Below are 14,265 nucleotides of genomic sequence, written 5' to 3'. Positions count from 1 at the left end.
CACTTCCATCCTTAAAACTGGGGAGGAATTAACAAGCTCATATTTTTAATTTTCAAGAAAATATGCTTTAAAAATAAATGTAAATCCAAGGATGGGACAGATTGTTGTAAAGTAAGTGCATGAGAATGCTGATTATTTCAGCAAACTACTGTCAAATTTGATTATCCTCAGGACTTATGGGTGGCAGTGAGCTGCTCTCAGTTTTGCTGTGGGAGAGCAACTGCCTGGTTGGAGACTAATTCCAAAGCATTTGGCAGGTGCTGGGATGGCATGCATGGTACAAAATACCAAAAGCATCCTTTCTTCATCTGCTGGGGAAAAAGAGCTGGCTCCCTATTTTTGTTTAGTACCATAGAGGGAAGCAATATGTTGCGTTCTGTATCCTTGAAGAGCTTTATGAAATAGATTTTTTGAACGTTCAGGAAAAAAAAAAAACAAACCCAACCTTTGGAAGGTGGTGTTAGCTTGTAGTAATAAGCTCATAGCAGGTTGGTTGTCTTTGTTTTCTCTGTGCTGGGAGTGTCTGCAAAAAAAGCAAGAAGAATTGACTATGTGCAGGTAGTTTGTCTTAAAACATGACTGCAGATGTGTCAGTGCAGGAATGCTCTTACAGGAGCTTGCTTTACCTCCTCAGGGTAGCATTACAGAGCCTTCCTGGAGAACTGAGACCATTCTCATATATGACAGCAACTAGCAGGGCCACTTGAGCTATTGGTGCTGTGAAAGTGTGGGTGATGCATCAGTGCAAGCAAGTAAATGTATAGGCTTAGAATTGCTGTGTGAAGCTCCAGAAATTGTGGTGGAGAGGGAGGAGTTGAAAACAATTTATGTAAGATAAGCTTCTGAACATTTTGCACAAGTCTTTGCATATGGGGAGTTCAAGGTTGGATGTCATGGTGATCTTACAAAAAAAAAAAACAAAAAAACCCAGGCATTCCCCTGAAAAGTGGTTATGATGATGAAAACCTTCCTCTCTGTTTGTAGCAGCTGTATCCTCTGCATTCAGGGAAAGAACAGGGCAAATGGGTCAAGAGATGAAAACATTTTTGCTCCCCAGATTTCTTAATTTACTTTTTCACTGTGTTGTACATTCATACAAATAACTTCACATGGAAGAATTAATTACCCAATTTGATTCTGCACAGGAGACTATTTGGGAAAGGGGCATGTTGCTCTGCAAAGTGGTTACAGTGACATTCTGAAGGCTGATAAACTTGACATAATCAAGGCATGATTGAAACTACTCTTCAGTATTTAAAACTTGAAGTATACTTAATTAGGTTTGTACTGTGAACTTTGTTTTCATTAAGACTGTTTTTGTGCTTTAGGTGAAGGCACTGAAAGAGAAGATTGAATCAGAAAGGGGGAAAGATGCCTTTCCAGTAGCTGGCCAAAAACTAATTTATGCAGGTAATGAATATTCTGAAGATAACTTATCTGAACGTGCTTTATTTTATGTTGTTGTTTGACTTGGATGTGAATGTTAAGTCTTCTAAGAATTCTAAGAACTGAAGTACAGACAGGATAAAAAACCTCACTAACACAAAAATTAACTCAAAGGGAACTCTTGATTTTGAATTAGAATTTTTTAGGTTTTAATGCATGTGTGTCTGTCATCTTTTCTCTTGTAACATGATGTCTTAGGGATATGCTGGATGAAGAAGAAATAGCTTTTTTTTTACAAAAATTCAGGATTTAAGCAGGTAAAAGCTGCTGTTCTGGTTTAATTCTTTTCTTTTTCAATTTATGCTGTGTATAGCTGAAGCATTGCTGTATATACCACAGAGAATTAAAAACTAGATTATTTCTTTTGGATTGACGAAACAAACCCACCACCAAATCCTTGCTGTACAAAGGTACTTTCAATAGTTTTAAGCTCTGTCACTAGAAATGTGCATTATGTACTAGCAAAAAGCAGGCTAATGTCAGTTAAAAACATGAAATTAACTTTATTTGAGCTTTATTTTACTTCCCTTGTTCATTCTGCTGCTAATACAGAAATCCATTTTTTTGTTCTGACTTCATGTCAGAACTTTGGTGCTATTCCAGTACTCCCTCTAGGGTTTTTTTTTCCTCTAAAACCGGGTTTGAAAGAAGCTTTGGTAGACTTTTCACTTTTGTCATGCACTGCTTTGTAACAAGAATTGTCTCTTTCACTTGTGATAAGCCAAAGCCACTGTTAACAGTGGAGAGATGCTGATGGGAGAGAAGTTGTGAGTCTCTGTGTTTGTATAGCTCCTCTGGACCACATCTCAGAGCAAGTTTTATGTCCCTGGTACTTCAGTGGGGGCAGTGCATGCCAAGAGCATGAACGTGGAAGTCTCATGCACAACCAAGAAATGTGAACCAGGGAGAAGGCTTTGTGCAATGTGTGTGACTGCATGGCAGTCTTAATATTGTGTTACTGTGATTGCAAAAATCAGAGATTGCATAAGATTCTGTGACATGACTCGAGTGTTTTGTGAAGTCAGAATGTATCTGCAGTGTTGAATAACCCTCACAAGCAGTAGGAAATATAGGAAATAAGATTGAGAATATAACATTATACAAAGACAGTTCTCTTTTTTTTCTTTTTCTTGGACGAGAGATATGACGGTATATTGATGACATTTTTACTTTTATTAAAATGAACTGTAGAATTTTCCTAGTTTGGTAAAGCAAAGTGATACCCCCAGCTGACTTTGATTAGAGAAGCTCTGATTGTCCATTGTGTTGACATCTGAATTAGGGTGAGCTCTAGAAACCCTGAGCGTGGTGGGTTCTGAGAAGACAGGATGTCTGTATATATACTTCCATAAAGTATATATATATTATATTGCAAACACATTCATCAAAGCCTTCCCTGAAGTGCCTATAAAAATTGTGAGTAAACCCTTGTAGGTTCTGAGTCAGATGCTACAGGTATTGCTATTACTGCACTATGTGTAATACTTCCTTGAATGTTTGACCTGCAAGACTGGTGGAACCAGTTGTTTGTGTTCTGAGTGCCATAAAGTGTATGTGTTGCTTGATTTCCCTGCAATCATCAGGATGTGTCCTTCTGGTTGCAGTCCACCAGAGAGGTTATGAAATGGAAGTAGTCTGTGACACATCTTCAGAAAATTAATCAGTTTAAATTGTAAAATATTCTCTGAAAATTCTGTAGTGCTATAAAACTTACAGACTTGCTTTTCTGATTTGTGGTGCTATCTCTGAGTCAGCTTATTCTAAGAAAAGGCAAAGAGTGTGTGGTTGACTGTGTTCCTAGAAGTTCTTGTAGAAGTGTTGCAAATCTATTTTGTCACAGGACCACCTCTGCTTAAGAAACATCAAAAGTCGTAGTATAACAGAAGTTTCTGGGTTTGTCTGATAATTTTTCATCCTTCTGTCCAGGTGGCAAGTTATGAAATGGTTCTAGCTTTTTCTAATGTTTTAGCCTTGCAAATTGTTAAAGTTGCAAGGTCACACACTTGTTATTGCCGGTAATGCTCTTATCTGAAGACCAAATGGAAGATAAGTAGAAAGGAATTTCCCTTACTGTGTAAGCAGACATAGGTTACTTGTTTAAGCTTTTTGTCTGTTAGTGCTTTTCCTCTGTATTACGTGTATCTTTGTTACGGATCTTTCCAGATTCCAGTGAATCTTTCCAGACTTCATGCTTTTATTTTAAATGGCTTTAAAGCATCTGCAACACTTAGGGCAGCAGCCCTCAAGCTATCCACCACTCTGTACATCACATGAGGAAAACTGTAGCTCTGCTGCCAAAGCTTAATGGCCAAACTGCTTTTTGTTGAATTAACAGTTATTTGTAATCTGCATAAAACATGTTTTCTTGAGGGAATCCCAAGATCATTTATTGATTTGTTTAACAGCTTCTTAATTTCTGCCTGTTTAATTTCCCAGGTAAAATCCTTAATGATGAAACTGCTCTTAAAGAATACAAGATAGATGAGAAGAACTTTGTGGTGGTTATGGTGACAAAAGTGAGTAATCACTTCTTTTGAGTAGGAATCTTCATTAATTTAATTCTGTTTTTTTCTTGTGATGAGTAGTTGTATATATCCATTCTAAAAACCAGTGGAATTTCATCATAAGCAAATTCAGATCAACAGTAAAAAGCTTATGTGAAGAGATAAAAAATATTGCTTCATAGTCTTGGTTTGCCTAGGCTGATTTTTACTTTTGCTCTGAGCTGAATGTTTGTATTAAAGAAAAAAATTGCCAATGGTTGATTTCACTGTTTATTCTTTCATGTCTCTCTGTTATTTTTTTCCCTTTTATTATTAAAAGGAAGAAGGCAACCTAGGTAGTTTGTGGTTGAATCCTCTGTATGGAGCTCTTCCAGCCTTGCCATGTTGCTTTTCATAGTTCATGGCTTTTTCTCCTGTCAAACTCAACAGCATAAACCAGTAGAGACAGGATACATCTGGCAGTAAACAAACCTGTGGGTTTTGAAAGCCTGCAAGTGCCATTTATAGGGAATGACTGTGACACGTGTTTGAAGTATTTCTTCTCTGAACCACTTGTCAGGCTGCTTCCAGGAATCAAGCCACTGCTTTTCCAGGCATTCCAGACCATTGCGATCTGAATCAAACTGGCTTCATTTGTGTTTTGGAATATTAAATTAATTTTGAAGCTCGAGTTCCTCCTCCTAACAAGGAAAACATGTTTTCTGATGGCCCTTATTTCTATCTAGTAATAGTAAACATAATTAAACCAGTGGGCTTGTTAAAAATAACTGTTGTTGCTGTCTTCCTGAATGAACAGCTTCCTAATTTGTGGTTTGCTGCAGGGACATTTATCAGTACAAGAAAACAGGTGCAGATGAGTTGTCAGAGTCCAGTTTTTCATTTTGTTGATAGCAGAAGGCTCCAGAAGAGAAGTTGTGCAACTGCCTCTCCTGGAAGTGTTCACGAAATGTGTGGCTGTGGTACTTAGGGATGCTGTTTAGTGGTGTGTGTGGCAGTGCTGGGTTAGTTTCAATCATTTTAGAGGTCTCCTCAACAATTCTATGATTCTAAAGGCAGATCTCTGTGAAGAACTGCTAAATTCAGTATATTCTGATAATAAAGGACCTGTACTTTGGGCATTTCTTCAGTCTTACAATCTTTTTGCTAGTCTTGGAGCTCAATTGCCCTTTCCTGATTCTGTTGTGGGTAAAACATGCCCAGTCATGTAGGCAGAGATTGCTAACTTTGTCTGATGCTCAGGCGTTGTTGCATTAAGGGTTTAGGAATCCAGCAGAAAATAACCCCCCTTGCATTCCTACTGTGTCAGTGTTTTTCTCTGAGTGCCTATTAAAATGTTATTTGCTCTGCCCATCATGTTGGAAGCTATTAATTCTTAAGCTTTACCTCTCCTTGCAGACAAAAGGAAGAAGTAAATGTTTTCTTCTTCAAGCAGGCAATGTCTGAAAGTGGTGGTGCACCTTGAATAAGTAGTTTTGTTAAAGTTCAGCTATTTCTCTTGGAAAGGCAAAGATTGGAGTCAGCTTTGTCAGCCCTTGGGGCTATTTCTGTATAATGGGATTAATACCGCATCCAAGAAAAATTCAGGTTGCCATTAGAGATCTGAAGATTATTTCACAATTGCATACAAGTATTATTCACTCCAAATATTCTGCTGTAAATTTGGTAGTCCTTCATTCTGCTGTATCCTTGATGCTTACTTCATGAACTGAAGTATTTGAGATGTTATTTTAGTGCTCTGAATGCAAAGATTGCATAACCGAAACATGTTGCAGGTGAAGTTTAATTTTTTTTCTCATCTTGTGTTCCAGCAAACATAATGAAATGTGATTTCTGTCCTAATTACTTTTTTCCACATCTGAGTGGTGAAAAAAGCTTATGCTTGTTCTGCAGATGTTTTTTGGCAACTCTCTTGGTTTCTTCTGGAAAATGTGCTTTTGTAAAACACAGGATTGTTTTTGCATTTAAAATATTGTTGCCTGTAAATATTTAGATCTTTGCATTTCACTTTATCCTCAGAGTGTGAGCGCTCAGGTGTGTGAGTACCTCAGTGACGCTCTCAGTTGCTTGTTTAAACACAGTGAAGGGCGAGAGAGAATTAATGTCTTGCAACATTTTAATGTTGTGCTTGATGTTGAGGCAGCGACAGCAAACACAAATGGTCTTAACAGAACTCAGAGAGCCGTGGATTTATGATCTTTGTTCTGTGCCTGAACTCTTTTGTCCTCCTGTAGCCCAAAGCAGCAGCTGGAGTGACTCAGCCGTCAAATGCCACTTCCACTGTTGGCTCAACAACTGCAGCTCCCACAGCAGTTGCTGCACCAATCCCTGTTCCTGCCCCTGTGCCAGCTCCTGTCCCTCCACCACCAGTACCAGATGCAGTGGCTTGTGAACCAGCACCTGTGAGTGCTCCGAAAGAGGAGACGCCAGAAGAAAAACCACCTGAGGCACCAGCTGCTCTCAGTCCATCATCAATTGACAGGTATGGATAACCCTCCAAAAATGGGTTCCCGTTTCTGTTGCTTCTAGTTTTGATTTTAAGTTTTTATTACAGTGTTAGGCCAGTCACTCTCTCCATTCTATATAATTTTTCTTCTTTCTTGACTGTAATTTCAGTCTCTGACTCAAGTATGATATTACTGATTGTGAGAAGCACCTCTTCTTGCTTGTGCCTTCTGTGGGAAGTGTGGTCTTGGGAGCAAACCTGTGGAGGGGAGAGTTAAATGACACAAGATTTGAGCTCTTGTTAGGCATTTCAGAGTTGCTATCGTGCAAGTTTCTTTTCAGGCTGAGGATATTCACCTGCAGTGGGCATCTACTGCTCACAAAGCTCTTGAAGTCTGAAGAGAAATGTATCCTGTTGTGCTCATAACCCTCTGATTGTGCTTTTGATGATGTTGGTCAGATTCAAACCATAAATTCCTTATTGCTGTATGAGTCTCTTAATTTTTGCAAAGAGCTTTTTCTTCCAAAATGTAGGATGTGGTATTGCTCTTAATCATGTAATGCCTTAAAGCTACAAGGTTGTTTTTTTTTTTCTCCCCTAAATGTTCTTTGACCCATCTGCAGGTAATTAATTGTGAAACCTGGGAAAACTTTTCACCTCAATTTTCTACAGTTGAGAAAATCAAGAGGAAGTTAGAGGTTTCATCCCTGTTGTATGCTGTTGCCTTTTTTTGCTTAAGTTGCTGAAGTACTGCATGGGATTAAAATGTTGTTAACTGGAATTTAATGGCCCCTGAAGTGCTGCATAGCATCAAATCTTCATTTTTCATGCTCTGGGTTTTAATTATTTGTGTGTTTTTTCTGGGAATACTGGTGCACAAGACAGTATTTTTAAAGTGATTGTATTTAACCACCAACAAATACTGATTTGATGATAACAAAGCAAAACTTGCAATTGCCTAATGTCTTGAAAAACTCATCACAAATTTCTTGCACTAAATACAGACATTGATGTTTCAATTTCGCAGTTCTGAGAAACGGGTATCTCTTAGAAATGGAATGCAAATGAAGGTTCATTTATCAGTCAAATTAACTTAGTTGTTAAAAAATACTAATGAGTGGGGTTATTTTCTTTTTTTTTTTTCCCTGCTCAGTTTGTCGAGTGGGTTCAAAGATCAATCTGTCATACTGAAATAGTGTTTTTATGTAGAGATTGCAGTTTTGTAAAACTGCAGTAAGGGACCCTCAGTGTACACACTTGACAGGGAGAAACAAAATAATTTAACATAGACATCAAAGTTATTACCTGCCTTGATTTCAGTGAATACTATTTTCTTCTGATTTGCTTTAGAAGCTAAATTACTAAGGCAAGATTTATTGACCCAAGGCCAGGCCAGCTGGCGTCCTGCTTTGTCTTTGATCTTTTTTTTGATTGTAAATCTTAACTACTGACAGATTCTAATGAAGCATTCTTGTTGGAACAAATTATTTCTTGCACAGATCTTACAGAGATCTCTCCAAGTTCCTTGCTGGATTTTTCGTGGCATCTTCTGAAAACATTCAGATCAATCTGATGATCTTTCACTTGCTGGTAGGAGTTGCCAGCTCTGGTAGCCTGATAAATGTGAGGCTTCTGCAGCTCCAAGTCCTCAAGTCTATCATGTTTTCAAGACTGCGTATTCCCAAAATATACACACAATATGGATATACCTATAAATATATGTCTGCCTGCTTGGGTCAGCTCAGGCAGGAAAAATCCCAGCACTCATGCAAGATACATCAGCCACATCCTCTCCCCCTCTGGCTGTTTAGAGCAAAGCCCACTACTGCAAAATGAAAATGTACAAAACTCAAATGAAAAATACGAATTTCTCTTTTGATAGCTGGCCCCTTAGAGTTTGCCAAGTTTTTGGTACCAGGGCATGGGGACTGCCTGAGCCCTGCCACCCCATTCCAGGCCCTGATACTCAGATTCCCACTGCACACACACACACACACACAGAGACTTACCCAGGAACTGGCTGCAGTCCTTGGCCTTCAGACTTCCACACTGGTCTCAGCAGTTGCTGGCTCCACAGGTGTCTGGATCCCTCTGTCTCACAATTCCCTGTCCCTGTGAACACTTGGAATTCCACATACGTGCATATAGAATGGAGACACACACACCCCACATTATGAAAAATTTTTAGAAGTAGAACTTAATAAAAAGACAGGATGGGTGGGTGGTGAGGTGCAGAGCATGGCCAGGCAAGTGTTTCTTATGGCCCTTTTTCTCCTCTTTTTGCTCTCTTGACCCATCCTTGTCTTCTGCATGGTGCCTTAAGCTTTTCTTTCCCTGCCTTTGGTTCCTCCTCTGGATTTCTTCCCCCAGCACTTTTTCCTGGCACCCCACAGTGAGTTGCACCACCCTATGGGCTGTAATGCCCTTGAAGGAGTCCTGCTGACCCACCCTGGGTGTCACCCTGAGACCAGGGGGCTGATGCTTTAATTTTGCAGCCCTGGGAACTGGGCAGCCTTGGCTGTAGCTGATTAAAACTGGTATTCCTCCCTAGTGTTGTGCCTCTGTGTTCCTTGCTGTTCATGGAGGTGAGCCTTTAATCCCGTAATTTTACAACTTTGATAACTTGAGATGGAGTAATTGCAAATGTTAGCAGTTTATATTCCTGGGAAAGCAGTATACTGAGGTTTTAATAAGTGCTTGCCACCAGCCTCCTTGGGTCCTCATTGAGGTCAAGCTGGTGGCTGTGGGGAAGCAGTTAGTGAGACTGCTGTGTGCTTTTGAAAATCCACCTTGTTCTCCCACCCTTTAAAGCATTCAAGCAAGCAGATGGCTAATCCCTGAGCAGATGGGCAAGAGCCAAACTTCTGGGGGGTAGCGGGGGAAGGTTGGCCTTGTTTTAAAAATGCTAGCATTGTAAGTTTGTAAAAATCTATTCTCACTACAGGACCAAAAGCGAGCTCTTTGGAAAGCTTTGTTGGTTTTTTAGAAACAAAAGGGGCTATTAGAGTTACAGCTGCTGCTGCTGCTTTTTTTTTTTTCTTTTTCTTGTTTTTTTTTGAAAAACAGGAAGTTTTCCAAAGTTTTGTAATTACCATTGCACTTGTCTTCATCTTACAGTACAACAGGTGATACATCTCGATCAAATCTTTTTGAGGATGCTATAAGTGCACTTGGTAAGTGGAGAGTTTTTTTTTTTTTAATGTAGACATTATTTTGGTGCAGCAGAAACGTGACGGATTAGCAGATGTTGACATTTTCTTCTGTATCTGTCATTGTTAAAGTTATAATCAAAGTACTCTTCTCTAAGACCTGAAGTTGATATCTTGGAACCAGCTTCAAGACCTGAGGTTGATATCTTGGAACCAGCTTCAATATTCTTCTTTACTGAAGAATGTTTCCCTTTATATATTTTTATTGTGTAAAAGGAAGATCCTTGAACTCCTGCTTCTTTTCCCCATTTGCTTTAATTTCTCTTCTAACTATTCACTTAGAAGTAGCTTGAATAGGAGACTAGATGTAAATATGTGTGTGCTTTTCACTTTGGCATACCAGAGTGCAGGGCTGGTAAAATGGCTGCCTTTATTACTCACTTGTTTCAGCTTTGAAAGTACTTTGCTTTTTGACACATTAAGATTAGATAAATTCACCAGATCTGCTGCTGAGAAATGAATGCCTCCATGTATTTACAGTCAATTTACTCTTATTTTGACAGTTTAAATAATCTTTGTTTCTCAGTGAAATAGACAGAATAAAGACAACAGGAAGCTCTGCCCATCATTTATGCTGATTTGGGTAGCTAGGAAATTATTAGGCAAACCCACAACTCCTTACTCCTACTGAAATTTTTGGATTGTTTTGGAGTGTAACAAATTCAGGTACAGAAATAAGGAGGAGGTGGGGTTTTTATTCTGTCTTTTGTCTTTAAATATGAAGCTCCAATTTGGTACAAAGAGTGAAACCAAGTAAAGAGTTTCACTTACGTTTTCATGTGGATATATTGGAGGCAGGTGCTGTAATTAAGCAGCTCAGGGTGATTTAGAAGCAGCAGTAATATTTTACATGACTTAGTGGTAGCTGCTAGATTTAGTCTGTCCAGCTGCAGCTTAGATCCTAGGTGTGACATACTGTTTTAACTTGCATGATCCAAAATAGCTGATAGAGGAGACAGGAGACAAAAATGTAACACTAAAACTAAACTGGCTGAAGTGATTGCTGTTCCCAAAGGTGGTTCCTTAACCATTCATATTATCTTAGTGGCCAAGATGATGTCATCACCAACACTCATGTTAACAGTGTTGATCAGCAAGTTAAATGAAGCTGGTGGTTTTGATTAAAATCTCTTCAAAGCTGGGAAAAAGAAACCCAAAATATTTCAAGAGCATCACCTCATGATCCATTTTGTATGGGAGTTCTTTGGTTGGTGTCTGATGGAGTAAACCCATGTGTACCTAACATGTTTGGGAATAAGAGGTATTGAGTGTGATTTTCTGGGTAAGCATACTGTGAGTGTTGTCAGCCAATAAATTTTCAGACAATAGGCATGAACTGCGTTGTTCTTTTTCTTTAAAAATTGTCCTGAAGGGAATTTGCTTGCACAAATTGATGGAGTATGTTTTCACATCCTAGGTTGGATCCTACACATATTCTAACTGTGGCTTCTCAATTACATTGTCTGAAATTAATTGACTCCGCTTTAAAAACAGGGATTGTTTTCTATGATTTGCTGTTGTTTTCAGTTAAATGCTGAAAAGTGATGTGGCTTTGTGTGCTCCATGAAGATCTGCACGTCTTGCAGTCCTTGTGCAACCACATCTTTCACAGGAGCAGCCTAAGATTTCTTTAGGGCATGGGACGAGAATTATGGTGGGGACTGTGATGAACTGGATTTGAGAGTTAATCCAGCTTTAAAACGTTGCTTGAAAGATAAAAGGAAAGAGCAGAATCAATTCAGCACTGACCTCAAACATTTCCACTAGCACTAGGGACAGATAGGCCTGACTCTGTATCATGACATTGCTGGTGTGCAACTTCTGAATTATTATTCTTGGTCTCGCTCTTGCACAGCTTATGAAGTAGACTGTATGGAGTACATGCACCTACATTTTCAGTAATTCTGTTTTCCTCCTTTGGCTTTTAATTGTGCCTTATGTAGCAGCCTGTGCTACAGGAGCTAGCTAGCCTTATTGCACCTTTCTCCTGTGTCAAATCTTCTAGCCTCTACCATGCTTATATTGAAAAAGCAATACAGAAGTGTTCAAGTAGTAACTAATTAGATCAACAAGTGTTCTGTCTGCTTGGTTAGTTTCTTAGGAGTAGTAAGGGTAAACTAGTGCCGTGTAAGGAAGAATGTGAGCAAAAGTAGCAAATTCATTGTGTTGGGACAATTATTGGCTTGGCTTTTTTGCTTCCCTGAAGATAGAAGTATAGAAGTATGTATCTTAAGAGAAAAGTTTAGGTGAATTTTTTATTTCACATTTGAAAAAGTGCAGGTAGATGTGAAATGAATGATCTTGTAGTTCTGTATGAAGACATGAAGAACTTACCATTCCTTAAACTCAGGTTGGCACTATTACTTTGAAGCCCAAATAATAAATAGTCAAATTAGTCAAGGCTTTTAAAGCCTTTATTTATGGATAATGCACAAGTACCCTTGGGCTAGGGCTGTTTTTATTGCTTGTTCTTGAGCATACTGCCCTAAGTCATACACCCACTGAGTGTTTAGAAGGACATGTTAAGAAATAGACAGTGGGTCTGTTTTAATGTTGGCTTGAGTTAAACACCTTCTCCCTAAGGGAATAAAACATCATGTTTTCTTTGGTTCTTTTAATTACAACTTACTTGCTTTAACAGAGTAGCTCTTGTATTTGTTTCCTATGGGTTTTTTTTTTTTAAATATTATTATTAATTAGTTGTTTTTTATGATGGCTGTTAATTGTTTAGCTTTCCTGTCACTAACTTGCTAGTTGCAGAATCAGTCAGTAGTAGGATTTCACTGAGATCAGGAATACCTTTATCCAAGGAAAGAGATGGTATTTTAATGCCTAGGTTTGTTTGTGGCTTTTTTCCTGCCAGGAAGATAACCTTGAAGATTTGCCCAATTACAATGTATGGTAGAATAGCTACTTTTTTTGTGTAATTGTACTACTTGCTGTCTGCATTTGAGGCAGGAATATTAAAGGGATTATGAAAAGAGATATTGATTGTCCTTACAGTGACATTAGTGTAGTGAACATTTGCCCTTAAATAGTTCCATATATTGTATGTGTGCCTTTTGTCTTGATTGCTGCAGGTGTGGGACAGTTTTCATCTATTTTTGCTGTAAGAGGTGGGGGATTTGATGTGATGGATGTCTAGTCAAATGTTAAATTGAGTGAGAAAAATTAAATGAGATAACTTGATTTCCTGAACCCCCATTGAAGTCCTGAGTTTCCTAGATACAACTTTTAAGTCTTCTGCATGATTTGAGTTGGTCCATATTAAGTTGATTAAATTACTGTGATCATCATCACCAGCATGTAGCAATATATAGCAATATCTAATCACTAATTGTCATCTATCTAACAACAGCATAGCAGAAAGTCTTTATTTGGAAAATCCTCAATGGCTAATAATTTGACAGGCAGATTTCAAATTAATACATTTCCAAATGTGAGCTGCAGGAGACTTATCTTGATTACATCAGGAATTGAATATTAGCTGTGAGGATGCCCTTGACCTTAAATGAAAACTTGAAGAGAGAACATTATTTCAATTATAAGTACAGAAGTATCACAAGTACTGCTTTTGTCAGTAGAAGTTTACATTATCTTCATTACCCTTCACTATTTCCAATCAAATTCATAATGAAACCACTGAATATATTTGGAATTAAAGCCACAGAACCACGGCTTGTTTAATATGAAGTACTCTTTTCAATGAACAACTGAAATTCAGGTGGAAATTACACTTACTCATTGAAACTTTTTTTTTGTGTGTGTGTGTGTGTGATTATTTTCATCTTATTCCCTTAAAATGGTGGTCCTGTGACTTCTAGTGACTGGTCAGTCCTATGAGAACATGGTGACTGAGATCATGTCCATGGGCTACGAGCGGGAGCAGGTGATTGCAGCACTGAGGGCCAGCTTCAACAACCCTGACAGAGCAGTGGAATACCTTCTGATGGTGAGCACTTACCTAACCTGTGCCTTTGTTTTTCCACTTAACACCTTTCACTTTGATTTTGGTGTTACTTTGAACGTTGCTCAGTCACTGAGTGTGACATTTGCCATCTGGAAAGATGACATTGACATTTTGACAGACGTGGTGTGTCATAGAAAACACTGAAGTAATCCCTAACCACCTGTACCACTTTGCTTTCATTTTTTGTTGATTGATATAGATATGTCTCTAAAGTATGTCCAGTTACAGTGATAGCTTTAACTGCCAATGGTTTTGTGTCACCTCTTAGTGACAGCATTAGTTGATTAGTTGTACTTTTGTATCTATATCATCACCATTCTTAGGTTCCAGTTCACTGTTTTTGTTAATAATGCAGTGTTCTTAATATACTTCACAAACAGAAAGGTTTGAGAGGTATTTTTTTTGAACTGTGCTTAATTTAACTGGCATTTTCATTTCAGCAGTGTTTTAGAAAATAAAGAATTTTCATTTGATAAATAAAGCTTGAAGGGTTAAACAAACTTCATGGGCATGAGAGGAAATAAAAGTGTAGTTTCACTTCAGTGAAAACCCTGGACTTTTTGGATTTTTTCTTATTGTATACCTTAATCTGACAGGTGAATTGTAACCACGTAGAATCTGTCTAATTTTGTTGCTTAATCAGTATTTCCGGTACATTCAATTTTTGCCCTGGCACACCATTTTTCCCCTGAT

The 14,265-nt window shown here is 38.4% G+C and overlaps 1 protein-coding gene across 1 annotated transcript in view; it reads left to right on the top strand.

Moving 5' to 3' along the window:
- RAD23B (RAD23 nucleotide excision repair protein B) overlaps positions 1-14,265 on the top strand; it is a 35,642-nt gene that overhangs the window by 11,117 nt on the left and 10,260 nt on the right. The window contains exons 2-6 of the mRNA XM_054653360.2: positions 1,329-1,410; positions 3,883-3,962; positions 6,182-6,429; positions 9,511-9,566; positions 13,427-13,554. Of these exons, the coding sequence (XP_054509335.1) occupies positions 1,329-1,410; positions 3,883-3,962; positions 6,182-6,429; positions 9,511-9,566; positions 13,427-13,554 (594 nt within the window). The remainder of the gene's footprint in view (positions 1-1,328; positions 1,411-3,882; positions 3,963-6,181; positions 6,430-9,510; positions 9,567-13,426; positions 13,555-14,265) is intronic.

This window comes from Agelaius phoeniceus, chromosome Z, assembly GCF_051311805.1.
Source record: "Agelaius phoeniceus isolate bAgePho1 chromosome Z, bAgePho1.hap1, whole genome shotgun sequence".
NCBI classification, from domain to species: domain Eukaryota; kingdom Metazoa; phylum Chordata; class Aves; order Passeriformes; family Icteridae; genus Agelaius; species Agelaius phoeniceus.
The sequence above is the reverse complement of the archived record's forward strand: the minus strand, read 5'-3'. Positions and strand labels throughout refer to the sequence as shown.